Source organism: Selaginella moellendorffii, unplaced genomic scaffold (genome assembly GCF_000143415.4).
Source record: "Selaginella moellendorffii unplaced genomic scaffold, v1.0 SELMOscaffold_23, whole genome shotgun sequence".
Classification (NCBI taxonomy): domain Eukaryota; kingdom Viridiplantae; phylum Streptophyta; class Lycopodiopsida; order Selaginellales; family Selaginellaceae; genus Selaginella; species Selaginella moellendorffii.
The window spans coordinates 1,074,455-1,098,797 of record NW_003314284.1 but is presented as its reverse complement, the minus strand read 5'-3'; the positions used below and the strand labels follow the sequence as shown (position 1 = coordinate 1,098,797).

At 51.8% G+C, this 24,343-nt stretch overlaps 8 protein-coding genes across 9 annotated transcripts; 4 read left to right on the top strand and 4 right to left on the bottom strand.

Moving 5' to 3' along the window:
* Window positions 1-765: 765 nt before the first annotated feature.
* On the top strand, window positions 766-3,500 carry LOC9643077 (probable WRKY transcription factor 4). Its single transcript, XM_024678772.1, has 5 exons — window positions 766-1,683; window positions 1,752-1,934; window positions 2,125-2,708; window positions 2,765-2,929; window positions 3,049-3,500. The coding sequence occupies exons 1-5, from the start codon at window positions 1,216-1,218 to the stop codon at window positions 3,461-3,463; spliced, it is 1,815 nt and encodes a 604-aa protein (XP_024534540.1). The 5' UTR covers window positions 766-1,215; the 3' UTR covers window positions 3,464-3,500.
* Window positions 3,501-5,319: 1,819 nt separating this feature from the next.
* On the bottom strand, window positions 5,320-9,501 carry LOC9656670 (poly [ADP-ribose] polymerase 1). Its single transcript, XM_024678972.1, has 20 exons — window positions 9,306-9,501; window positions 9,208-9,257; window positions 8,844-9,138; window positions 8,604-8,787; window positions 8,270-8,552; window positions 8,029-8,221; window positions 7,837-7,968; window positions 7,727-7,787; window positions 7,609-7,663; window positions 7,311-7,562; window positions 7,024-7,258; window positions 6,842-6,960; window positions 6,709-6,785; window positions 6,505-6,662; window positions 6,253-6,450; window positions 6,090-6,198; window positions 5,952-6,034; window positions 5,755-5,892; window positions 5,510-5,689; window positions 5,320-5,446 (listed from the first exon to the last, which is right to left on the bottom strand). Exons 1-20 carry the CDS (start codon window positions 9,444-9,446, stop codon window positions 5,399-5,401), a joined length of 2,991 nt encoding a protein of 996 aa, XP_024534740.1. The 5' UTR covers window positions 9,447-9,501; the 3' UTR covers window positions 5,320-5,398.
* Window positions 9,502-9,702: 201 nt separating this feature from the next.
* LOC9643076 (two-component response regulator ORR21) lies at window positions 9,703-12,273 on the top strand. The gene is made up of 6 exons (XM_002974031.2): window positions 9,703-10,227; window positions 10,308-10,460; window positions 10,516-10,896; window positions 10,960-11,036; window positions 11,096-12,100; window positions 12,166-12,273. The coding sequence occupies exons 1-6, from the start codon at window positions 10,098-10,100 to the stop codon at window positions 12,241-12,243; spliced, it is 1,824 nt and encodes a 607-aa protein (XP_002974077.1). The 5' UTR covers window positions 9,703-10,097; the 3' UTR covers window positions 12,244-12,273.
* A 313-nt stretch (window positions 12,274-12,586) lies between these two features.
* Window positions 12,587-14,443, bottom strand: LOC9656669 (la-related protein CG11505). Its single transcript, XM_002973834.2, has one exon. The coding sequence runs from the start codon at window positions 14,136-14,138 to the stop codon at window positions 13,032-13,034; it is 1,107 nt and encodes a 368-aa protein (XP_002973880.2). The 5' UTR covers window positions 14,139-14,443; the 3' UTR covers window positions 12,587-13,031.
* On the bottom strand, window positions 14,167-16,715 carry LOC112347714 (pentatricopeptide repeat-containing protein At4g02750-like). Its single transcript, XM_024679047.1, has 2 exons — window positions 14,932-16,715; window positions 14,167-14,449 (listed from the first exon to the last, which is right to left on the bottom strand). The coding sequence occupies exons 1-2, from the start codon at window positions 16,713-16,715 to the stop codon at window positions 14,167-14,169; spliced, it is 2,067 nt and encodes a 688-aa protein (XP_024534815.1).
* A 116-nt stretch (window positions 16,716-16,831) lies between these two features.
* On the top strand, window positions 16,832-19,041 carry LOC9656668 (chaperone protein dnaJ 15). Of its 2 annotated transcripts, XM_024678973.1 has the most exons (12): window positions 16,832-16,944; window positions 17,003-17,201; window positions 17,271-17,394; window positions 17,487-17,563; window positions 17,658-17,769; window positions 17,821-17,925; window positions 17,976-18,026; window positions 18,079-18,168; window positions 18,227-18,335; window positions 18,394-18,542; window positions 18,597-18,650; window positions 18,707-19,041. In XM_024678973.1, exons 2-12 carry the CDS (start codon window positions 17,068-17,070, stop codon window positions 18,950-18,952), a joined length of 1,251 nt encoding a protein of 416 aa, XP_024534741.1. In that variant the 5' UTR covers window positions 16,832-16,944; window positions 17,003-17,067; the 3' UTR covers window positions 18,953-19,041. The 2 variants fall into 2 exon arrangements, with proteins under 2 accessions (XP_024534741.1, XP_002974076.1); XM_002974030.2 differs by having other exon boundaries at window positions 16,873-17,201.
* Window positions 19,042-19,189: 148 nt separating this feature from the next.
* Window positions 19,190-22,532, top strand: LOC9643075. The gene is made up of 4 exons (XM_002974029.2): window positions 19,190-19,838; window positions 20,336-21,462; window positions 21,534-21,569; window positions 21,628-22,532. Exons 1-2 carry the CDS (start codon window positions 19,332-19,334, stop codon window positions 21,437-21,439), a joined length of 1,611 nt encoding a protein of 536 aa, XP_002974075.1. The 5' UTR covers window positions 19,190-19,331; the 3' UTR covers window positions 21,440-21,462; window positions 21,534-21,569; window positions 21,628-22,532.
* A 130-nt stretch (window positions 22,533-22,662) lies between these two features.
* LOC9643074 (AT-hook motif nuclear-localized protein 10) lies at window positions 22,663-24,094 on the bottom strand. The gene is made up of 5 exons (XM_002973833.2): window positions 23,865-24,094; window positions 23,681-23,733; window positions 23,457-23,588; window positions 23,214-23,375; window positions 22,663-23,046 (listed from the first exon to the last, which is right to left on the bottom strand). The coding sequence occupies exons 1-5, from the start codon at window positions 24,088-24,090 to the stop codon at window positions 22,663-22,665; spliced, it is 957 nt and encodes a 318-aa protein (XP_002973879.2). The 5' UTR covers window positions 24,091-24,094.
* Between the last annotated feature and the right edge of the window lie 249 nt (window positions 24,095-24,343).

Genomic DNA, 24,343 nt, shown 5'->3' with positions numbered 1-24,343 from the left:
CGCGCGGTCGCCCAGGAAGCTTCTAAGCAGTGGTACGTGGCGCCCGTCGCGAAGCTGCCTGGAAGCAGCACCTCCGTCGGATATTCCCGCGAGCGCATTCAAAAAGCCGAAGATGCGGTCACGACGAGAGCATGGCCCGCCGAAAAAACGCCCGCCGCCTGCCACGTGTCCCAAAGAAATTATTCCAGTGATCATCACTGGACCATGGAGTGTGTATCATGGCCTGGAATTTCTTGCTATACTGGGCCACTGCCTTATTCTAAGAATATCCAAACAGGGAGAGGAAAGTAAAATCTCCCAGCCCAGAATTTCTTGCAAGGAATCTGGGGCCGGATCACGTTTTCCTGCAAAGCTAGAAAAGAAGGTGGCCAAAGAAAAGCCTTACAAAAGCAAAAGCTGATGCATTGAAACACCAAAGCTTTGGTTTGCGAAATGGCGATGATCCGATCAGATATCCTAGAGCTATGGTGATGATAAGCTACTGCTACTTGGAGATTCAGCTAAGATCTGGCATCTCTTGCTCTCCCAAACTCCAACCTTGGCATTTAAAGTTCCAAGGGGCCACTTCTCCAAATTGCCCTATTTTGTATTGTTAAGCGGGTTTTAAACATCTAACTAAGCTATATTTTAAACCCTTTAGCGGTTTTTAAATGGGGGGGAGAAATAGTTAGCCGTCGCTGTTGAATGGGGGGAGGAAGAATGGGCGATTATATAAAGGCGATTGGATGATCGCTGGCTGCTAGCCCCACTTGAGATTTCAACGCTCGAGCACATAAAAAAACATGGAAAAAAATGTAAGTGGGACAGTGGTTTTGAAGTAGGGTGTGTGTGTGTTGTGTGGTAGTGTTAGCCATCTGGCTGGCGGGCTTCGTTTTGATGCGTCACAGCAGCGAGGAAGGAGAGAGAGAGAGGAGAAAAAAGGAGAGAGAAGAGGAGGCGGAGATAGGGATGGGTTCTTTCGATCTCCCTTGAATGTTCGCGTCGCGCACGACTTCTTCCACCCCCTTGGCGAATCAATGAGCGAATGAAGGCGCGCGACAGCGATCGGAATCGTGAGTCAGCGATCGGTGTATCATCGCCAGGGATTGTGGCGAGAGGAGGAGCAGCGAGCGATCTGGGTCGGGAATTGGGCGGATTGGGTCTCTTGGGTCGGCGCTGGATTTGGAATTGGACGCGCGCTCGATCCGGGCTGGAGCGATAGAGCTTCGGGTGGCTATGGAGTTTAGCAGTAGCGATCAGGGAGGGAGTGTCAAGAGACCCATGGCCTCGATCAGGCCGCTGCTAATGCTGCCTCCTCGGGCGCCTGGCGGTGGAGCTAGCGCCTCCGCCGGGGCCTCTTCTTTCTTCTTCAAGGCGCCGGATGCGAGCCCCAGCCCCATGACGCTGGCGGCGAGCTTCCTCATCGATCCGGACAACGAGAACAAGGCCCACTCCAATCTCTTGGGCTCCTCGCAGGATCTGGGCGGCCATGGCCAGCAGCAGCAACAGCACATCGCGAGGGGCTCGAGCGGCGGCAACGGCAGCGGCAGCTTCGCGGAGAGATTGGCGGCGAGGGAGATGGAGGCGGGCGATAGATCGGCAGTGGCCCCTCTCGACATCGCCGCCTCCTCCTCCTCCTTCACAATTCCTCCCGGGATCAGCCCCACCACGCTCTTCGATTCGCCGCTCTTCGCGAGCAGCCAGGTATGATCTCTCGATCGAAATGCTTGCCTTGTTTGCTCGTTTCTCATCTCCAATCTCTCTTCCTCCAGGCGGAGCCATCGCCCACGACCGGATCCTTCCTCATGCCCCCGCCGGTCTTCGATGGCGGCGGCTCCAGGATGCAAAACCATCGCTCGCCGGAGGCCAAGGTGGAGAGCAATCCTTCCAGCGAGTTTGTTTTCAAGCCAATTGCGAGGCAGGGCTCGGATTCTTCGTCGCAATCCTTCCCCGGGGTAAGTTTCTTTGCTTGACTGGTTCCTCCCGGGCTTGGTTTGTTGACTGGCACACTCCCCGCCTTGACTGACCGCCTTGACCGTGTGCTCCTCCCTTTTATAGCTAGATTTTCTTTGACTCCGCTGGAGCTTTGTGTTCTAGAGTTTTGGATCACTCGCTCACTGGATTGTTTGATCCTTCCTTTGGCAGCTGCCTTTCGAATTCCACCGCTCGCAAGCGGCCCCCATGGCGGTGCCGCTGGGAGCCCAGACGATGATCCCGGCGGCGGAGTTTCAACGATCTCGCTCGAGGGCGGTGGCTCCAGCTCCATCCGAGATGGATGAACACCGCCGGCCAGAGCCCCAACAGCAGCAGCAGCAGCAAGTTTTCGTGGAGCGGCCATCCGAGGATGGATTCAACTGGAGAAAGTATGGGCAGAAGCAAGTCAAGGGGAGCGAGTTCCCGCGCAGCTACTACAAATGCACCAGCTCGGGCTGCCCCGTGAAGAAGAAAGTGGAGCGGTCGCAGGACGGACAGGTGACCGAGATCGTGTACAAGGGCGAGCACAATCACCCGCGGCCGCAAAAGAGCCGGAGGGGAGGTGGAGCCGGAGCTGGATCATCGTCTTCTCTTCTCGGCGACGATCGAAGCCCGGAGGATCTCTACGCTAGCGCCGCTGCCGCCAGGAACTCGGATGATCCATCGTCACCGCTCTCGTCAGGCGAGGACGACGGGCAGCAGGCCAAGAACGAGGACGGTGGCGATGACGACGTCGAGAGCGATTCCAAGAGAAGGTGGAACAAAAGTCTCTCTTGTTTGCGTTTCTCACAACTCCGTGATGCAACTGCAGGAGGATTGATAGCGGCGGCGGAGCGAGGGAGGCGGCGGCCGTCCAGCGGACGATCCGCGAGCCCCGGGTGGTGGTGCAAACGCCCAGCGAGATCGACATCCTCGACGACGGCTATCGGTGGAGAAAGTATGGGCAGAAGATCGTCAAGGGGAATCCATATCCGAGGTTCGTTTTCTTCTCCATTCGAAGTTCTCTTGTTCTCAAGGATCTTAGTTTTTCTAGTTCTTTAGTGGTTTCTCTTGCTTCTAGACTTCTATATGAACAAGCTTTCTTGTTCTTGGCAGGAGCTATTACAAATGCACCAACGTCGGGTGCCCCGTACGGAAGCACGTCGAGCGGGCGTCAAACGATCCAAAGTCCGTCATCACGACGTACGAGGGGAAGCACAACCACGACGTGCCGGCCGCCAAGAACAGTGGTGGCGGTGGCGGCGGCGGCGGTGGGCTTGACGGTGGCGGCGGCGGCAGTGGTGGCGGCGGCGGTGGCGGTGGCGGTAGCTTGCAATTTCAAGCTCTGCAGCAGCAGCAACACGGGAATCTGGGGATATCGGCGACGTCGATGCAAGACCAGATTGCGCAGTTTGCGAGGCAAGCGGGGCCATCGAGCAGGATGCAGCAGTTTGGAATGAGGCCCAAGGCGGAGCAAGGTGACGCTGCTTCGCTCCAGCCCTATGCAAGTACACATTTTGTATGTAATTGATTCTATCAATTCAACCATGATGCTTCGATCTAGAAAACCACAACCAGCATGAAAGTTTGAGCTGCTTAGTCAACGATGGTCAAAATGGTCAACGGCCATATGCTTTTGGTTGTCGACGGTCTCTTTGAATGGAGTATTCTCTCCACGGTATGGCCCGGGGCTCTTGGAACGGATTTTTGTGACGTCAAGCCCGCTCTGGAGGATGCGTTCCAAAGATTTGTCATCTCATCTCTTTGTATGCTTTTGATGCTGCCCTGACCAGGATGGATCGCGAACTTTATGATAAGACGCTATCGTTTGACTGGAGGGAGTTTAAAGTTTACCAGTATACCAGATTTATACTTTATACTGGCCAGAAGTTTCAAGCCCGTATATTTGTATTCGTGCAAGAGAGGCATGGCAATGAGACGCTCGATAGTTCCCGAGACCGAAGAGAGTATATTGTACGATTCCCACCAGGTAGTCTCTCGTTTTACTGTTCAGATCTGAACCCTTGTTATTTCCCAGGAACGCGTACAAGACGATGATGCCTATGCTTCAGAAACAATGTGGTATTTCCTCAACTATGACGACGCCTTTTTATGTGTGCTACAGACCCGTATAGATGCGGTGGTTTGTTTCAAACTGTTTTTTCTTTCTTGAATCTGAAAGCAAAAAATTGTTCTTTTAAACATCAGGGCTTGGTGAAATCAATGGTGGGGCGATATATGGATGAGAGCAAAATTATAGTAGTCATCACACTCAAGAATAATGCCATTGCCGGATTGTCCCAAAGGCCCGAAAATCCCTCGTTTGGAAGCCTTCAAGGATTGAAATTATATTTGTAGGAGTTTGGTTGATCAGGTTCATGTGTAAGTCTCTTAACAAGATTTTGCTTAACATCACTTTGGTTAACTCGTGTTCTGTTTCTGTTTCTGATAGGATCTTTCATTGTATGTTTTGCTTGCAGTGAATGGTATGCAGCGAACTCCAGAGCCACAAACATCTCCTTCATTCAGAACCCTTGTGGAGAGAGTACTGTATGCCGCATTTTTTCGTGAAAGCCTCCAGGATCTCCCTCTGGACAAAGTCAAGATCAAGAGCTGAAGCAATCGCAGGCCATGGCATTTAATGGAGAAAGTCGATCACCACACAGCAAAACATGGGACTCATGATCCGAGCAGAGATCATTTGGTGGCAGTTATTGTATGTGATTAACTTTATCTATTCGACCCGGTTTTCCAGTCAATTCTCCCCGAGTTATACTGTCCAGAAGCTTCAAGCTCGTGTTTTTGCATTGCCTGTTAAAGAGAGACATGCAATGAGACGCTCAAAAATTCCCCCCTGTTCTTTCCCAGGAACGCATGCTTCAGAACATATTTAGTCTTTCCTCAATCAAGTATCGCAAAACTTGTTCTTCTTAACATCAGGGCTTGGTGGAATCTATGGTGGGGTGATATATGGATTGGAGCAAATTATAGTCATCACTCTGCAGAAGCATGCGCATTGCCGGATTGTCCCAAGGGTCCAGCTGAAAAGAAGTCTCCAAGCATTGAACTTGATAAGCTTTCACAATTGCAGGACAAGAACTGTTCTTCCTGCAGAGGAGAGGTTCATGAGCACAGAGCGCCTGTCTTTTCTAAACGACACTTTGGTTACATCATGATGTTCTGATCCCCTGGGGTGAGCAAATCTTTCATCGTCTTATTAACTGTGCGCTTGCAGTGAATGTATGCCAAACTCCCGAGCCGCAAACATCGTACAAGTACCAAGGAGCAAAAGACCGCGAACAGAGATCATCAGCTCATCGTGACATAGCCACTACCACAGTAGGATCACACTCACTCAAAGCAGCACTCAATCAATGAGCCTTGAACTTAAAAACAGGAGAAGCGAACATCCTTAACGCAAACGAGGCATATATAACAAAAAATGATCGTGACTATCTACAGTGTTTCACCTCTTGTACTTAAACCGGACCTTTAGCAGGAACCTTAGCTGGATCTGCACAACGACAAGGGAAGAATTTAAGCACCCACAGAAGAAGCGCTAAGAAAAACTACAAACCTGTGAGGTACTGTACACAATGAACTCGTTGTACAGCAAGTCGCTGCGAACTTGAGACGGCACAGGACGCCCGCACGGGACAACGACTCCATCGTCAAACTCCTTGAATTCGCTGGGATCGGGCATTGTCCTCCCGACTCCTTTCGTGGCCATGTATCCAGCCGGAGGCTTCTCCATGTACTGATTGAAAGCGGGGCGTTAGAGAAGCTTTCCGCAGAGCCTGTTGCTTGAATAGATATATATACCTGTGCGTGTGTATACTCTTTAATGTCTCCAAGAGCAACCTCGGACAGTAGCATCAGCCCCACTGGATTGGACCTGTTCGTGAAGCAGTACTGCGCGCTCTTGCTCACCAGGTCCGCAAAGTACACACCTTTGCCAAACTACAAAAACGTGACAGATAAGAGCTAAATGAGTCGGTTTGGAATACTAGACAGTATACCATATAGCCAGTAGCCGGTGCTTCAGGGGGGGCTATCCGTAAGCCTTGGCTCAAAATTCCCACGAAGTTTGTAGTGCGTGAACCTTTTCATCACAAACAGGAGCCGTCAAGACAATGCCTCATTGAGGACAAACATACCGTGCCATAGCAGCATACGATTCTTAAGCGTTGATTTCATTGGAGCGTACAGATCGTGCTCTCCATCTCTACTGACAACAAAAACGTCCTCGACTTCCAGTCCCCATTCCTACAAAACCAACATTTCTCAGGCGATTGTCGAGACAGAAAGTGAAGTCCATACCGTATGCGTTGGTGCGTGAGTCCTTTCCAGGTAGTTCTTAACGAGCTCAAACTCGGGGCTATCATGTGGAACTGGCGAAACAGCGCACTTGAGCTTCTTGTAATGCACGTCCAGTGGATCCGACTCATCATCTTCATCCGCAGACTTAATGAGCTGCGACGCAATTTCAATGTCCCTCAATGCCTCAAGCATTTGAATCTGCAAACGAAAAAAGTTTAGCTTTAAGCTCCGGTGTTTGATGGTTAAGCTCACCTTCGTTTTCAGAACATCCTCGTCGTCTATTAGAGTGGGGTGAGTCGAAGGGATCAGAGTGTTGAATTGGTTGCTTCCGTCAATAAGTTCCACTTGACGCCGAGGATCTTGTTGCTCTCGTTTTAACACGTTTTGTATACGGGTGAGCACATCAAATCCTGAACGAAACAATAGATAAGAAATCTACGAACACCACAATCGTACCCTTTGCAATGTGCGCTTTGGTTAGTTTCCCAAGTGGCATTTCATTTGGATTAATTTCGAACTCCAGCATGGCGGACCTTCAAAGAGCAAACACAGTAACTAAAAAAAGCACGAGTAAAAGCAGAAGACTTACTTGTATGTCTCAATGTCAAAGAGCATCTTCATCAAGTTGACAACCCTCGGATGAAGGTTGCTCTTTGATCCAGGAACAGCAGCTAACTCTTTCTGAGGTGCTTCATCAGCTCCATAGTCCTGCAACACACGAGCTAAATCAAAAACGAAAAGAGAGAGAGAGAAAAAAAGACAGGTTCTTACGATTTCTACGGGATAATATTTTCCTGGGACTTTCTGAAACCCCGTCTTTCGCACCCATGAGTGCCATTCATTCCCCGTCTTATCCAGAAATCCCTTCTCGAACTCTTCTATGGCCCCTTGTTTTGAGAAAGCCTCCAGTTTCGTGTGCCCCCTCTCAGAAGCAACACGACCCCATTTTCGAAAGACATAGCAAGCATTTCCCTTGTCTTCTTCGATAATTTGGAGCACGTAACAACTGTAAAGTCATATCTCAAGTCAGGATCATCACAAAACATAGAAAGATGCACCTGTTTCTTCCAGTCGAGATGTCAGACTTATTCAAAGTCACAGAATATATCACGCTCCCGGATTCCAAAACGTGGCCTTTATCTTGCATTTCGGAGTCTTCATGCACGGCACTCCGACCTTTGACTTTCACTTTCGTCATTGCAGTACTCGTACGCGAAGATTCAAGTCGATAGTCTTTGAGCGGCAATCGCTTTTTCATCTTCATGCATTCCGTTAAATATCTCTCCCCCACAGCCGGAATTCTGAGTTGTCTGCGAGTTAAACTTGTAAGATTCCAATCTTCCAACCCTTGCGCACCTTAGGCTTTCGTCCTTAAAAAATTCCGCTTCGGTAGAAATTATAGCGGTGACGCCTACGCGATTAGATGAGCGTTAGTACTTCAAACACCTCACCTCAGTTGAAAGCTATGCCTCACCTGGATCCATGGTCTTGTGAACAACACCTTTTGCCTCTTCTATGAGTGCCTTCCACTCATCCTGCATTACTAGCATTTTCAGGAAAATGTTGACCACAGAAAGTACAAACCTGAGTTTTTTCCTGCATGGCTCCGAAAAAGAAAACATGAAGTCCCCGGAGGAAATGCGCTTCAGAATTGAGATTTTTAGTAGACGGCCTCAGCAGCCGTGGTTCTTTTGGTGTCTTCTGGGTTTTGTTCCACTGCGGTAAAACGCGAGGTCAGAACACAATACAACTTAAACATAAACAAAATAGACTAGCCTGTCTGAGGAATGGATTTGTCGAGCCTTTGGGAATCTTCCATTTCGCTTGACGCTGGACTTCTGATGTCTTGAAGTTACATCTGCTCCACTCTGAAAGGTGGCCTTGGCAGGAGTACATTCCTCCTGAGTAAAGCAGAGGGCCGCCACACTGCGGACAAGGTTTGAAAGGTCCAAACATCATCCCATCGGCACTGCAAGAAGCACAAAGTTAAATCAACTCGATGCCGTCTAAGACGTACCAGCGCTCGCGAATCTCTTTGTCCGATTTAGACATGGCTCCGTTGTTGATCTCAAGCATCTCTTTCATTTCATCAAGTGAGACGTTCCTTTCCAAGTCATCCTGAAGAGTCCAGAGTGCCTTTGTCTGTTGCTCCATTTTCTTCTCAAAGTCGTCTGACACTTTTTGCTTCTTCTTTGAGCTTTGATCATCACCGGACGCTTCCAACTGCCGCTTTGCCTTCTTCTCTTCCTGTAGCTTCTCCTGTTCCTCTTCCTTCTCTTCTTTGATTTCTTCCTTGTTTTCTGTTAAGACTGGTCTTAAACACTAATACGAAAGTTGAAACAAGAGGCTACCTTGTGTGAGTTTTAGGAAAGGCTCAACAGCGTCGTGAACGACCTTCTGCTCCGACTCATCAAGCGTGTCCCATCCGTCAAGCTCCTCGATGGGCTGATCCCAGGAAAAAAATTCCACGAAGCACTTGGCATGCCTGAAGGTCGGACTCCTGTACTTCTCATTCTCCACAGTGGAAATGCGAGCCTACACACAGCACTGCACAAATTTAGCGTTGCCAAGGAGCATCTACAAAAGCTTACCTCTCCTTTTACTAGCTTCTCCTTGCAAACTCGGCATATCGCTCGAGAAGCCTTGGCAATCTCGATGGTGTGTTCAAAGCTCGATGTCTCCTCTTCTTGTTCTATCTTCTGTTTCCCTTTCTCTTTCGTTCCTTTCTTCTTGCTCTTACTCGGCAAATCCTCCGCAGGCGCTGCCGCCTCCTCGACTTCTTCCTCATTATCTTCCAGCGCTCCTGCTTCATCACCTTCGATGTACTTCCGCAGTTTCTTCTGATCTCCCCAGCGCAAGTTATCGAATCCGTCCACATCCTCTATCCTGAGCAATCCAAAAGAAAAAAGGAGAAAGGAAGCTCAAACCTTTCCGCAATCTAAAAAACAAACGTACGACGAGATGGTGTTCTTCTTCCTCGCGATGCATGAGTAGTGGTGCCAAACCTACATTCTCCAAGGATGAGCTAGAAAAAACCAAGAACAAGCACTTACAGGGATCCATCCGTCAAATTTTGGCGATTCAACCATCCTCCCAAGGCGCAGCTCATCCTTGTCGATCTTATCGTGGCAGGCGCCGCAGGCTGCGCGCGATGATTTGGCGTACTCCGCCCTCCATGGATGATCCGGCTCCATCGCCCGGAGCTCCCAAAATAAATTCAAACACACACTTCCCCTAGAACCCTAAAAGCTGTGTAGAATTAAAATGCCGTACTCTAGCTACCGTACAAGGCCAAAAAAGCATAGAGTGACGTGGAGCTTGCGTGGCATGTCCAATCAGCATCTTGCCCCCTCAGCATGTCATAACGGCTTATCATGCGCCGGACGCCATGGCCCCCACTCCATTTCAGTTGAATGCCTCATAATCATGCTATAGTATATCCTCGTCCCGGCTATGGCGTCCAGCGGGCGGGCGGGCAAGGGCGCGACGGGGGTGGAGGTCGGCGGCGATCGATGCCGTGCCAATGCGAATGCCGCGCGCTCTCGGCCGCGGCGCCGCAGATCCAGCGCGCGATTCCACCAGGTTTGAGGTAGTCTGCCGTGCGTGATCCGGAGGGGGTTTTAGAGCTCCGCGGAGGTAGCATTCTTGGCTCCTGGGGCTCGACGATGGCTAGCGGTAGCAGCGATAGTTGGAAATCCATGCAGGGAAAGGGAACGTGAAGTTCTTTATCAAAATCACTGGGGATGGGGGAAAACCTTGCCAAATCTTCGTGTTGGTGGACACACATTCGCGCAGCGACGCTGTAGAAGAGAAGATCGTCGTCATCGAGCTCTTGGGATTTTTGTATGCGAATTCAAGCGAGCGAAAGGGACATGGGTGACCAATTTCCGGCCGGATTGCGGGTGTTGGTTGTGGATGACGACAGAACTTGCCTAGCAATTCTTAAGAAGATGCTGCTTCGTTGCGCCTACGATGGTACGTTCGAACTTTTTTTTCTTCCTTTCGCTTTCTATCTTACACTGGCTTTGCTTTTTCTTGTGCTCTGCTCACTGTAGTGACCACTTGCGGCATGGCACGCCTGGCACTTGCGATGCTTAGAGAAAACAAGGAGCGCTTCGATGTGGTACTTAGTGATGTCTGCATGCCGGACATGGACGGGTTCAAGCTTCTTGAGCTTGTTGGGCTTGAGATGGATCTTCCGGTCATAAGTAAGTTTGGCTTTTGCCTTTAAAAGTTCTTACGTTTTTTGGCTTTGCTCCGCAGTGATGTCTGCGAATGGCGAGACGAGCCTCGTCATGAAAGGGATTATACATGGTGCGTGCGATTACCTTCTCAAACCAATCCGGATCAAAGAGCTCAAAAACATCTGGCAACATGTCTTTCGGAGGAAGAGGAACATCCTCAAGGACGCTGACGGTGCCGACCATGACAGACAGAAGCGCAAGCCTGACGAGGGAGATTCGATGCCAGCGGCAGGATCTGCTGCAGCGGCAGGCTCTAAGAAGCGGAAAGAAATAAAAGAAGATGACGACGAGTTTGAGCTCGACATGGACGACTCGAACACGCTTAAAAAGCCAAGGGTGGTCTGGTCCGTGGAGTTGCATCAACAGTTCGTTACGGCTGTCAATCAACTAGGAATAGACAGTACGTACATATTTTTTTGTTTTTGGTTTCCTTGTCTTGTTCTAAACCCCGTATTGTTGATAGAAGCTGTGCCTAAGAGGATCTTGGAACTGATGAATGTTCAAGGCCTGACGAGGGAGAATGTTGCTAGCCATCTCCAGGTGAGCTCTCACTCTTTTGCGGTTTTATATTTTTCCTTGAGTGACTCTTCCTACCGCAGAAGTACAGACTCTATTTGAAGCGGCTGAGCGTGGCACAACAGCAAAATGCCGTCACAATGAGCATGCCGCTCGGCTCGGACCCGTCTTACAACGCAATCGACAACTTGCAACCTCATCCCATCATCACGCCAGGATCTTCTCAAGCTCTGGCGGCTCTTCGCTCCGTCTACCTCCGGACGCTTTGCTCGTCCAATGATCCCGCAGCGACAAACGGTGTTGTCGATCCACCAGTCCTCGTCGTCCGGCCCCGCAGCATCCCACCAAACAACCAAAGAGGCCTTTTGCTGGGTGTCGGTGATATGGAGCAGCTCCAACAATCACAGGTTCCACAGATGAGACCCGTGCAAGAAGGAATCCTCGCGACTTCGGCTTCGCAGTCCAATCCTTTGACAGAGCAAATAATTCAGCAACAGCAACAGCAGCACACACAGATACAACTTCTGCAGCCTTACAACCAAAAGCAAGACAGCTACATAGACTATTCACATTACAGCAAAGACACTGGCGACATCGGCACGCGAGGCACCACCTTGGACGATGGTATCATCGGCAGGGGCTTCGGTGGAAGCATTGTCGCGTCTGCAACAGGGGACGGGATCTCGGTTTTGATGAACAGCGGTTTGGCAAAGCCAAACATTCCAGGCATGAACACTGGCATAGTTAAGTGCGAGGAGGCCGACTCTCTAGGCAGCTGGGAGGGAGGCTCGTCGGCAGCATTTGGGATAGCAAGCCAAATAAGCTGGCAGGGACAGCAGCAGCAGCAGCAGCAGCAGCAAGAGCAGCAGGGATCGCAAGAGTTCATCCACGACACTCTAGTTCCATACGGCAGCTCGGGGACTGGGGATTGTCACGAGTATCTGGGAATGATGAATTGCCCCCGGATTATCTCAAACAGCTCTGGCTCTTACAAAGTGAAGCAGGAGGAATACGACTCCGCGCCGAATCAGTTCCCGCAAGCGCACCACGCGCAGGATGAGCTAGTCGGCTTACAACCCTACAAACAGGTCTGGATGTTCTTCTCCTTTGTCTCTTTCCATGCGATGGTTTTCATGTTTTGTTTCTCCTCCAGGAGCAAGAGCATGGTTTTTTTGAGAACGACTTGTGCCTGGACGGATATATCCCAGGAAGCAACTTATATGTGAAATAACATCACAATCGTTTTACTTGCCTTGAGGTACCTCTCACGTTTGGATACTTTTCTTTTTTTTTTTTTGGTTTCGGTGGATTTGCAAGATTTGTACGTTCAACTCCAAATGCGGTACAACACAACACTCGAGAGAAGTTTTCCACCCAATCTTTGCGTGACGAAAGGACAAAGGTTCTTGAGATGACTAGTACTTGGATTTTGATGATTCATCCAGCCCATTGTCTTCCGTACGAAGATTTCACGAATCACTTTCCCCAGCGAAAGTGAAGGTAGAAGAATATTTTTCATTTCCTTCCTTTTACGCGCCTTAAAACCACTCGGTGTGGAAGTCTCCTCACTCGCAGCTTTAAATTCCTCTCTTTTATTCGTCATTTCGAGCAAAGAAAAAAGAGCGTAGTTATCCGATTCCAGCAAGACGACGACGAAGAAGCTTTCTTCCACAAAAGGAAGAAAAATACCAAAGGAAAGACTGACCCGACAAACTGACTCGAACGAATATACAATGCTTTCTCTTTTCCTTGATGACCGGCGAGCTCCAAGCTCTCTCTTGCGAATAAAAAAAAAGAGAGCCCAGCGCCCGGCCAAATCCCTGAAGAGCTTCTCCCCCAAGAACACCACCACCAAGCACCGCCACCTTCAATCCCAAAACCATCAAAAACATCGTCGTATGTACGTAAAGAACCACCAGTGTGACAAACTTAGCTGCTTCTTGATCGCCCAACGGAGCTCCTCCTCGATCAACACAGTCGTAGCTCCGAATCCTCGATCCGTCAATGCCGGCGCCACTGTCAACTCTCTCGAATCTCTGGGAAACTGAAGTCGTTGCCAGTGGAGGAGGCGGCGGTGGCGGCAGTCTTCCTGGCGTTCTCGGGGGAGTCGATCATCTTGACTTCCGGGAAGAGCTCGGGCACCGGGAGACCCGGGCTGGGGAGGCCGAGGCAGCCTTGGAACGTCGGCGACCACGGGAAGCGGCTCCCGGCAAAGCCACTCCCCTTGCTGCTGCCATCGATGATCGACTGCGCGAGCTGCTTCATGGCGGCGGTGTTGGGCGACTCGAAGCTGGCCCAGGCGGTGTCGCTGGGCGAGAGCACGGGCAGCGGCGAGAAGGAGAGCAGCGGCATTGTCGACACGCGCTTGTTGGAGAGCGGCGACAGCGGCTGGGCTCCGGGGGACGTCAAGTTCTCGGACGTAACGACGTTGGAGGTGGCGGCGGAGTGGCCGGCGGTGGCGGCGTGAATTTCTCCGCTGGAAGGCCCGCTAAGCTGCTGCTGCTGGTGCTGCTGCTGGTGCTGCGCCAGCTTGTGGGCGAACGGGGAGATCGAGAATGTGGGACGTAGCGGCGGAGGTGCCATCCTTTGCAACCGGCTGTTGACCGGCCTGGCGCTCGAGTGAGGAGAAAGAACTCCTCCTCCAGTTCCTGGGCTAGAAACAAGCGCCGCTGGATCCGACACCACCACCAAGCTTGGCTGCTGCTGATGTTGCTGCTGCTGTTGGTAGTGGTGGTGATGGTATTGCTGCTGCGAAGAAACTCCCATCATCCCTGGATTCATGGCCTGCTCGGAGAACCCAGTGGAAGTTTGCTGCTGGAGAGATCCTCCTCCTCCGCCGCCAGCGCCGACATCACTACCACCGCCACCGCCACCACCGCCACTAGTTCCAGTGGAACTATTCCCCGTGAGCTGTTGGACCAGCTCTCGGAAGCTCATGGGGTCCGTGTTATAGACCTTGGAAGTGGGCAGCGGCTTGGAGGGCTGGAGCATCGGCCGCCTCATCGACGACGATGAACTCTTGGAGATTTTGCTCCCCGACGACTTGTTGATCGACAGCGGTGCTGCCGTCTTGGCCTTGGCCGCCGCCTCGCACTCGTCTATGTCCATTGCGATGGCCGTTGCCATGGAAATAGCTCCCTCGTTCTTGTTCTTTCTACTCCTCCTTCCCTAGCTCGCTTTCTAAGACCGGGGTCCCCGAAATCCTAGCACGCTTACCGATTTCCTGGCCCTCCTCCGGGGATTTCGCAGATCTCCGCTGCTGACCGCGATCACAAGCCCTTTGACCGGCCCTGGATCGCGAATTCCTGCGCAATGCAGCGGCGGGAGGAGCAGGAGGAGCCATCCGATTGCCAGAGGCGCCGCAGCCGCGGCGAGTGCGCCATAGCCACAATCTCGAGACCTCCTTCTCAACTCGCTCCAAATAAACTAAAGGTAGCCTAAAGGGTTAAAGCAATGGAGATCATGGATTATAGTTCCATTTTGTCCCCTTGACGCGTGTCACCCTTTTATTGGCTTTACTTAGGGTTGTTAAATTTCCCCAATGCATATGCGAAGAAATACACAAACAAACAAGCACTTTGCCCATGGGAACTCTGGTTGATAATAAATTCTTGGGTGCTAGCAACGTGGATGGAGTTGGATCGGGCCAAAGGACCACCAAATGCCTTGACAGGGCAGGTGGACCATATAGTATCCGCGAAAATAAAATTTAAAAAGGAGCCCTCGTCGCTGTGCTTGATCTAGAAATCATTGGCCCAGTAGTGACAGTGGCTGTAAAAGTTTGATGGAACAAGCCTCCACTTCCACCCATACATCGATCGAATCGAGGATCATCTCACCCTATGGAATGAAAAAGTATCTGCCATTTGGAGCTGTTGTCTCGGTGGTCCCGTGATCCACGGCGATGATTCCTTAGAACACGGAGACCGGCTGGGAGCTTTGGACTACCGATGCCAGGGAAACGTAGACCGATCCATCCAAGGCGTTCAATCCGAGGATTTGCTTTGCCGCCCCGGCGCTGTACCGGGGATTCTTCTGCTTCTTGCACGTCTCGAGAAAGCAGCGCCACTGGAGAAGATCCGGCTCGAAGGGCATGTTGGCGATGAGATCTCGGGCAGCGTCGGCGTGCCCGGCCCGGCCGAGGAGATTGATCACGCAGCCGAAGTGGATCCTCTTGGCCGGGGTCCCGAAATCCGCCACCATCGACACGAAGAGAGACTGGCCAATGCCAACGTCGCCCGCGTAGCACGACGCGAGGAGCGCGATGATCCAGCTCGTTTCGTCCGGGGTCTCGAGGATCTTCATGGAGTCGAAGAGGGAGAAGGCATCGCTGGAGCAGCCGCTGTTTGTGTAGCTGGCGAGCATTGCGTTCCAGGATCCGATGCACGGGCTCGGCATTCGATCGAAGAACAGCCTCGCTCGATCAAGATGCCCGTTCTGGGCATAAGCGGAGAGCATGGCAGTCCACGAAATGCTGCTTTTCTCGGGAATTCTCTCGAAAGTTTCCATGGCTTCTCTCAAACACCGATTTTGGGCGAACGCAGTGAGGATTGTATTCCACGAAACTGTGTTCCACTCAGGAGCGTTTCGAAACAAGAAACTAGCCTCTTCCAAATGCCCAGACTTGGCATTTGCAGCGATCATCGCGTTCCACGCCACGATGTTCTTCTCGGGCATAGCAGCGAACACTTTCGTCGCGCTTCTAAGTTGCGAGGATTGGATGTAGGCCGTTATGATCGTATTCCACGAAACGGAGCTCCATTCTTGCATGGAATCGAACAGTTCCTTCGCTTTGTCACAATGCCCGTTCTGGGCATACCCCGAGAGAAGCGCGTTGGATGATATGAGATTTCTCTCGGGCATTTGATCAAAAACAAGTCTTGCACGAGCGATGTCGCCGCTCTGGGCAAACGCCGCCAACATCGCGGTGTTTAGAACGATGGTGTGTAGTGGGATAGATTCGAACAAGCGCCGTGCTTCGTCCAAATGCCCGCTCTGGGCATAAACCCTAATCATCGCCGTCGACGACGCTATGTCCCGCTCCGGGAGGCTCCGGAATAGATCCCTCGCCTCTTCCACGAGGCGGGCACTGCCCACCTCCGCGATCGCTACCAGCATCGCAGTGCACGAGATGAGATTCCTCTCGGGCATCCCCGCGAAGATCCTGGCGGCATCGCTGAGGTTGCCATGGTGCGCGAATGCGAAGAGGAAGACACTCCAGGCCTGGATGTCTCGCTCCAACATCGCGCGGAAAATCTCCACGGCGTCGTCGAGGAGGCCGATCTGGGCCAATTCGCCCAGCATCGCGGTGGAGGAGACGAGATCCCACTCAGGCATCGAGTGGAAGATGCGCTGCGCGTCGGCGAAATGCCGGAGCTGGGCATTCGCGATCATCGCCGTCGTGTAGGAGACGAGGCTCCACTGCGGCATTATGGGGAAGAACCGGGCGGCGTCGTCAAAGAGGGCATTGCGCGAGTAGGCCGCGAGCATGAAATCCCAGGAGTAGGAGTCCTTAAGAGGCAGCGAATCGAAGATCTCGCGAGCGGAGGACGCGCTGCCGCATCGCCCATACATCTCGATCAGCTTGTTCCACGCGAAAACATCGCGGACCGAAAAATGCGCGCGCGCACGGGTGTGGATCGCCTGCGCCGCGGGCAGGCTCGTGCACGACCGCATCAGCGCGAGGCATTCCCTGCGATCCATCGAACGAATTCATCGCTCGAGACCACGAAGAACCCTAAAATCAGGCATTTGTAGCATATCCGCGCCCGTGGATCGGACGGGTAGCGGTAGTTGGATCGGACGGCTGTCCGTGCCGTGCATTCCAAGGGAAGAACAAAAGCACTGGCGCTGCGTGGAGTTTTCCTCCGTTGCTGTGGCCGCCACTGGCGGCGAGGAGGCGGAGCGAACGACGCGCTCTCCAATCATCCAGGTAGCGCAGCCGGCAAAGGATTTCCAAGCACAGATCTAGCTCCAGCACGCTTTCCTAGGGTATTTTCCTCCTTTCTAGGGCTATGGCGGGGGAATTTTGCTAGGCGGGCGAGCGGAGGCGAGGATGGGCGACGTCAAGGGGCCTCGCAGCAGCAAATCCAAGGAGGGGGATCACAGGGATCCATACGATGTTCTCGGCGTCCCAAGAAATGCCACGGATCAGCAGATTAAGGCCGCGTACCGGAAGATGGCTCTCAAGTAAGTTCTTGCCTCTGGTTTGCTTCTTTATGTTTTGATCTTTCCTTAGCTCTTCCATCCGTGACACAGGCTCCATCCAGATAAGAACGCTGATAATCCAGAGGCCGCGGAGCTCTTCAAGGAAGTAGCCTTCTCTTACAGCATACTCTCGGACGTTGAGAAGAGGCGCCAGTATGACGCTGCCGGTTTCCAGGTGAGAATTTTCACTAGCTACGACTTCTTCTCTTTGGTGTTTTTTTTCTATTGCAAGGTTGAAAGTCTAGCTTTCTAACATTATCGCTACAGGCCGTGGAGCTTGACGGGCTTGAGGTGGACTTGTCGAATCTGGGAACTGTCAACACCATGTTTGCTGCGATTTTCAGGTGTGTGCCGTCCTGGATTGTGGAAAAAAAAGTATCAGCTTTGAGGTGGTGGGGATTTTGAATTTGGTTGTTTCTTTCGTTCGTTTTCTTGCAGCAAGTTGGGCGTCCCGATCAAGACGTCGATCTCACCGACTGTTTTGGAGGAAGCGCTCAATGAATCGGTTCAAATCAGACCGCTTTCTCTCGGCCAAGCTGTTCATGACAAGGTATATTTCTGTCGTTCCCGAAGATGATTGTTGACACGAGCTCATATCCAGGTGGAGAAGCAAGGAGCACACTTTTACGGTGTGTATCTCACGGATGCCCAAGCCGCGTCGGGACTTGTTGTTCGTGTCTATTCCACAGCTCAAAGCAAGTTTAAGGTGCTTGTTCGTGGATTTTAAATTTCCAGCACTAACTTTACTTTGCGTAGCTTTTGTATTTTGAGCCGGAGGAGAACGGGGGCCTCGGCCTGGCTCTTCAGGTCTTTTGAAGTTTTTCTTAGCAATTTGCAATGTTCATTTGTATCGTTTCAGGAAGATAGCACAAAGACTGGCAAGGTGACATCCGCTGGCATGTATTTTCTTCATTTCCAAGTGTACAGATTGGATACAACAATGAATGCGGTACGTAGCTTGCTTTCTTTCCTTTTCTTGTACTTAATGCACGCACTCTTTTTATTAGTTGGCAATGGCAAGGGATCCTGATACTGCATTCTTCAGGAGATTGGAAGGGCTTCAACCATGCGAAGTTTTGGGATTGAGAGCCGGTTCACACGTTTTTGCCGTGTATGGTAGGCTGATGTGCCTTTTCTCGTCACTTTCGGGTTCGTGAATCCCTCGTGCATGCAGGTGACAATTTTTTCAAGAGTGCCAGTTACACCATCGAGGCAGTTTGCGCCGATTCGTTTAAAGAGAACGCAGTGCAACTCCAGGAAATCGAGGACCAGATAATGGTGAAAAGGAACGAGCTACGCGATTTTGAAGCCGAGTACCGCGAGGTAGCTCTTTGTTTTTGTGGTTGGCTCGCGCTTAGATTACGTTCCTTTGTGCAGGCTTTGAACAGATTTACCGCAGTAACGCAAAAGTATGGGGCTGAAAAAAGCGCTGTAAGTTTCCATAGTTCCTGCAGAGTTTTTTCCTCTGACGAGCGATCAACGCGCAGGTTGACATTCTCCTGAAGAACCGCGACAAAATCCACGCTTCGTTCTCGACTTCCAAGAAGCACGGAGCATCGAGCCACAAAGTGAACATGGAAGAAAGCAATGGCAAGGACGAGAACTCGTCGTCGGCCACGGCATCGCCAGCGCGAGAAAAGGATAAAGACACAGACAAAGACACCACCACTACTGGAAAGGAGAAATCAAAGAAAAAATGGTTTGGATTCAAGGACAAGAGATCGTCGGTGTAGAAAACAAATTACTATTCAGAAAGCGCGAGAAGAAGATAAGCATTGTATTGATTGATTGGAGCAAATATTTTTACATCGTTTGGTCAAAAGATTTGGGAATCTATTGCCAGTACAATCTTGCCACGTTGCGGATATGACGATCGCCACGAGGATAGCTCTTTGGGCCCCACGTGTATGGTGAGATGGAAGGACTTTTACCAGAGGTATATATTTTAGGGCTCCTCCCGCGAGATTTTATCTCTGGGGACAGCATTCTCGGATTCCAGGGCTCTTTCTCGTCCATTCGCTGCTGGCGCTGGAAGAATGCGGCAGTCTAGGCGGTGAGCGATAGATTTCGGGATAGATTTGATCGAGAGGGGATTCAGGTCGGTGGCAGGCGATGTCTTCCTTGGGGAAGATCATCAAGGACGACAAGCACCCGCTATGGCTGATCGATGCTATCATTCTCTCTGCCGCGGTCTATAGCAAGGACCCTGAGGAGGAGCTTCGTGCAATGAACGAGGCGTATGGCCTCCCTCCCTCCGCGCAGTACGAGTTCGTGCCCGAGGAGGAGCTGCGGGAAGCCGGGTTTGAGAATTGCCGGCAGACGCTCGTCGTGGTGAGGAGCTTGACCGGGAAGCACGTCATTGCAGCGTTCCGGGGTACGTTCGATGTGAGCGACGCGCTCACGGATCTCAAGTTTATCCATCGCACGCTCAGCCTCGGCCCCGGCGCCGCGCATGCTGGGTTTTTGGACAGGGCCAAGACTATTCCACTGGACTACTTCCGGAGGTTGCTTATTCGAGGCGAGAACTTGGTGCTGGCCGGGCATTCCTTGGGTGGCGCTGTCGCCTCGCTGCTGGGATTGCGTCTGCTGGAGGCCACCGGACGATGGTGTCACCAACAGGTACTCTACTCTGCCAAAGTTTCTCTTTTTTTTTTCTTTGGTGGTTCTTGGTTTTCTACTAAGTGGTTTTTGTGATCAATCGTTGCTTAGCTTGTTTCTTTTCGCGGTTTTGTTTGATCTTCGTTGGGTCTTATTTTCTGCTTCGTGGTTTCGGTTTTGTTTGATCAATGGTTCTTTAGCTTGTTTCCATTCGTTTTTTCGATGTGGTTTTGTTTTATCAATCTTTCTTCCGTTGGGTCTTAGTTTCTACTTCGTGGTTTTGGTTTTGTATGATCAATGGCTCTTAGCTTGTTTCTTCTCGTTTTTCGTAGTTTCGACACGTCACTTCTTCTTTTTGTTACTGTATCCTGTGTGGATAGTCCTTACACTTTTTGCTTTTCTCCTTCGCTTGTCCGTTTTCTACTCGTCTGCCTGTTGTTCCTGCCGGTCTTTTTGTTCTCTTTCAACGATACTCTCCTGCTGCTGCCTCACACACTTTGTGTCTTGTCCTTGTACAGCTCCAGTGTTATACGTTCGGGTGTCCGTTCTTCGCCGACTACAGCCTCGCGAGGCACATCAACGTGAACTACAAGCGCCACTTTGTGCACATTGTTTCTCGTGACGACATCGTGCCCAAGGTGATGCCAGTGGCTTACATGATCTACTCAATGTGGGCAGGCTTGCAAGCTGGTCCTCTCCAGGAAGTCATGCATCTCGGCAACCTGGCGTTTATGGCAGGCCAACTTGTAATGCGGCGTAAGAACTACAAAGTGAGGATCTTCACAGTCTGTGCGCAAGCCATAGCGTGGTTCCCTGGCCTGTTGCGGATCGTACTTCACCGAGCTCTGGCGCTTGCACTGTCGCACCAGTCAGGATATGGATACTACTTTGCCGGGAAGATGGTACTTCTGGATCCCGACAAAAGCGCCGTGGAGTATGTCGATCAGGATTGCTGGACGGTCAGGCACCACCTCAACTTCCACTTGGGCGCGATCAACGTCGACGTTGTGAAGGGCCACAGCCTTTTGAGCTACATCGACAACGTCTTTGCGATCCAGTCCACCGAGATCGCTGCGGCCTCTGCCACGCTGCAAAAGCCAAACGGTTCCAAGGTGGAGGTGTGCACAGCGTCGCTCAACATGCAGTTGTACAGTAAAAGCTCCTCCAGCTCCAGCTCGGTGCCCGTGAAGAGGAAGTCGCTGTGCATGATGGACACACTCGAGGAGGTGAGCGATGAGTCGTCGTCGTCGTCGTCGGAGCAGGAGCCGCAGGAGCGGCATTATCGCCATTACGTGAAGACTCGCGTAGGGACCTCTCAAACGGGGCCGGGGGAAGGCATTCCCAGGCTGCTGCAACGGACCAAGACGGGGCAGAAGAAACAGAAGCACGCCAAGAGGGCCTTCAGGAGCAAGGTGGCGTGCCTCATCTTCGCGAGACGCATTCAAGAGGCGTCGTCCACCGCATACATACGGCGACAGGAGAGAAGGCGACCGTTCATGCGGTTTCTCGTCATCAACCTGGGGAGAGTGTCGAGATTCGCGCACCAGTTCGATTTCCTCTTCGTCTGCTCCTCCTTGTTCTACGTTGGCGTCCAAGTCCACAAGCTGTGGAGAGGCAAATGAGCTTTTCCTCTCTTGGTTTCCTGGTAAGCAGTAGCTCTTTTCTCCGTCGAAGATGTTTTGTTTGTTCTTCTAACAGCGTTTCTCTCGCCTCCAGACTTTGACGCAACACAATTTTCTCGCTTAGACTAAGGTACGTGGTTATCAGCGAAGATGGATTATCGCCTAACAATTCCGTGCCTCTGTACCAGGTCACAATCCATTTGATTAGTTTCGAAGTTGGCCGCAGAGCAAAACAGAAAAAATGCCAGTTTGGAGGGGTGCTGGCTGAGTAAAGATGAGAGCCCTGACTCTCACACACTATAAATGTGACGAGAGAGGGGGGGAGGAGGAGGAGGAGGAGGCTGGCTCAATCAAAATCAAGCACACCACAAGCACTGGCCGCGGCTGCGCACACAAGGACAAAGGCCCGCCGCAGACGAAAAAAGCGTCGAAACGACGACCCCATTTTCGGCTCCACGGCGGCCCAGCAGGGAAATGGAGGCCCGCGCCTCTGCTGCAACTCTGTGCTTCTTCCTGGCGAGATCTCGACAAAAACAAATATCAAGACGTGCTTGCTCTTCGCGCCAGGTTCTCTCATTCCAAGCACACACTAGCTTACGCATCTCTTTCTTTCCTTTCCCAGTCACAGTACGTGGGCCAGTTTAGTTTGCTTGCTCTTTAACGATTGTATGGCCTTACTCTTTTGTATCCATTCTCTCCAGTGATCTCGCTCGAGCCATAGGCTCGTCAAGAGTAAACACGAGGACAAAGAAAAGGATTAAGAGCGAATGGATACACTACTTAAATGCCGCAATAAAAAAAACAAACTGGAGAAACCAGATTAAAGCCAAAAAGAGAGAAGATTCGTGGAGTACAACGCACTGCTCTTTTGCTTTCCAAGCATATGCATATAACCTCCATGGAGAAATGATACCGCAAGTTTGTTTCCCTTTCCTACCACTGCTGCCGCTTGATTCACTGCGAAGTTAAAAAGGAGAAAAAGAATATATAATCTTCCATGCCTTCTTCTTCTTCGATCGTTAAGTTCGTAAGTTTCGTTGTGTGTGTGTCTGTGTGTTTGTGTCCAGCCAAGCTATTGTCTTCTCTAAAAAAACAGTCCCGCAAACCAATTGTCAGAGAGAATTAGACCACTGCGTGCGCTTGCCTTGCGCTCTTCCGGAGGAGAAGGAACAGCCCCCCAGCGCAGGCCCCCCTGCCCCTGTGTTCCCAGTCCCCCAATCCAATCACCCGTTCGGCAGCGGTATGTTGATATCTGTGTCACGCCGCGGCTCCGCGAGCGTCTGGCTACTCGACCATCCTCCTAAGCTGCCCATCCCCTGGACCGAGTGCTGTGAGTGCTGTGAGTGCTGCGAGTGCTGCAACAGGCTGCCTCCACCACCGACGCCTCCACCACCGCCACCGCCACCGCCACCACCACCGCCACCACCAGGACCACCACCAGCGCCGCTGCTCTGCTGTTCCATGTGAGGACTATCCGGGCTCCTCGCCCCTGACTCGTTCTTGGTTGGCCTCTGCATGGATCCGGAGGCGGAGGCGCCCTGCGGGCTGTCCATGGCCCGCAATGGCACAGACTTGCGCGTGTCCGCAATGAAGCTCCCTACAACCACCTGCAAGGGAGTGAGAAAGGCAGAGAGAGAGAGAGAGAGAGCGAGAGCGAGAGCAATGAGAAAGAAAAGAAACAGCTATCCATATCCATCAGGTTCAAGCCTCTTTAAGCACACACAGCACACAGGGAGCAGTAGCCGCCATTAAATGAGAGAGAACTACTACTAACCTGAACGGGAGTGGCAGCCATGAGAAGCCCGGCGACTCCACCGCCAACGACGCGTCCATCTGGTCCGGCCAGGGACACGCTCAGACCGCCTGTTCTGCTTCGCGTGCCCCCGCTTTCGGTGAGGAGGAAAGATCCTGACAGGGAGAGGATCTCGAAACGACCCTGCAACACCTCCCAATTTGGAACTTCGGAATTGGCAATCGCAAAACAAGCGAGAGATGAACAGCGAAGTAGCTCACTCACCTCGTACGTCACAGTGCCACCAGAAGTAGCCGGTTGACGAAGCGTAACATTTGAAATGGCACCGTTGGCGGACAGAACACAGACTGCCCGGGGTCCAGTTTGCGAGAAAGACATGATTTTGGTGGCAACATCCTGGAGCAAAAAGAAAAAACGAAAAAAATAAAAAAAAGTCAAGCTTAGATTTCGGATAGAGAGAGAGATATCTTCTTCCTTTTTTTTCTCACCTCTCCAGCAGCGATCGTGATGACGTGAGGAGTGAAGCCTTGTCCAGCGGAGCCTGTAAGTAATGCCGGGTGTTATAGACCAAGCCGTATATGTATCAAAACTATACGACAATGAACAGAGAAAACTAGTAAAAGAAATGCAAGAAAAAGAAGAGGGATAGGATGGATAGAGCAACGAACGTACCAAGAGCTGCAAGTTGCTGCTTTTTCCCAGAGCCGGGAGGCCGGCCTCTCCTTTTCTCTGTGGGAGTAGTAGTGACCGATGATATCGGGCTGACCGAGGAGAGAGGCGTGAGCGCGAGCGACACACTGCTGCTGCCACTGGCACCGTCTCCATACTTCCTGGGCCTCCCCCGCTTCCTCTTGACAGGCTCCCCAGGCCGGACGCTACCCACAACGCCGCCGCCCATCACCCCGCCGCCGCCACCGCCTCCGGCGCCGCCACCACCACCACCGCCGCCGCCGCCACCGCCGAGCTGCTGTGGTACGAGAGCCATGCCATCGCCAGGATAGCCACCGGGCGCTTGCCCGGAGGGATTAGGGCTGGCGATGGAGGCCGGGCGGAGCCCCGATGAAGCATGCAAGCCGGTGGGCGATGAGAGGTGGTGAATGCCGGGAGGAATCGGGCCGCGCTGGAGAATGGCGGAGAAGGATGGAGCTTGC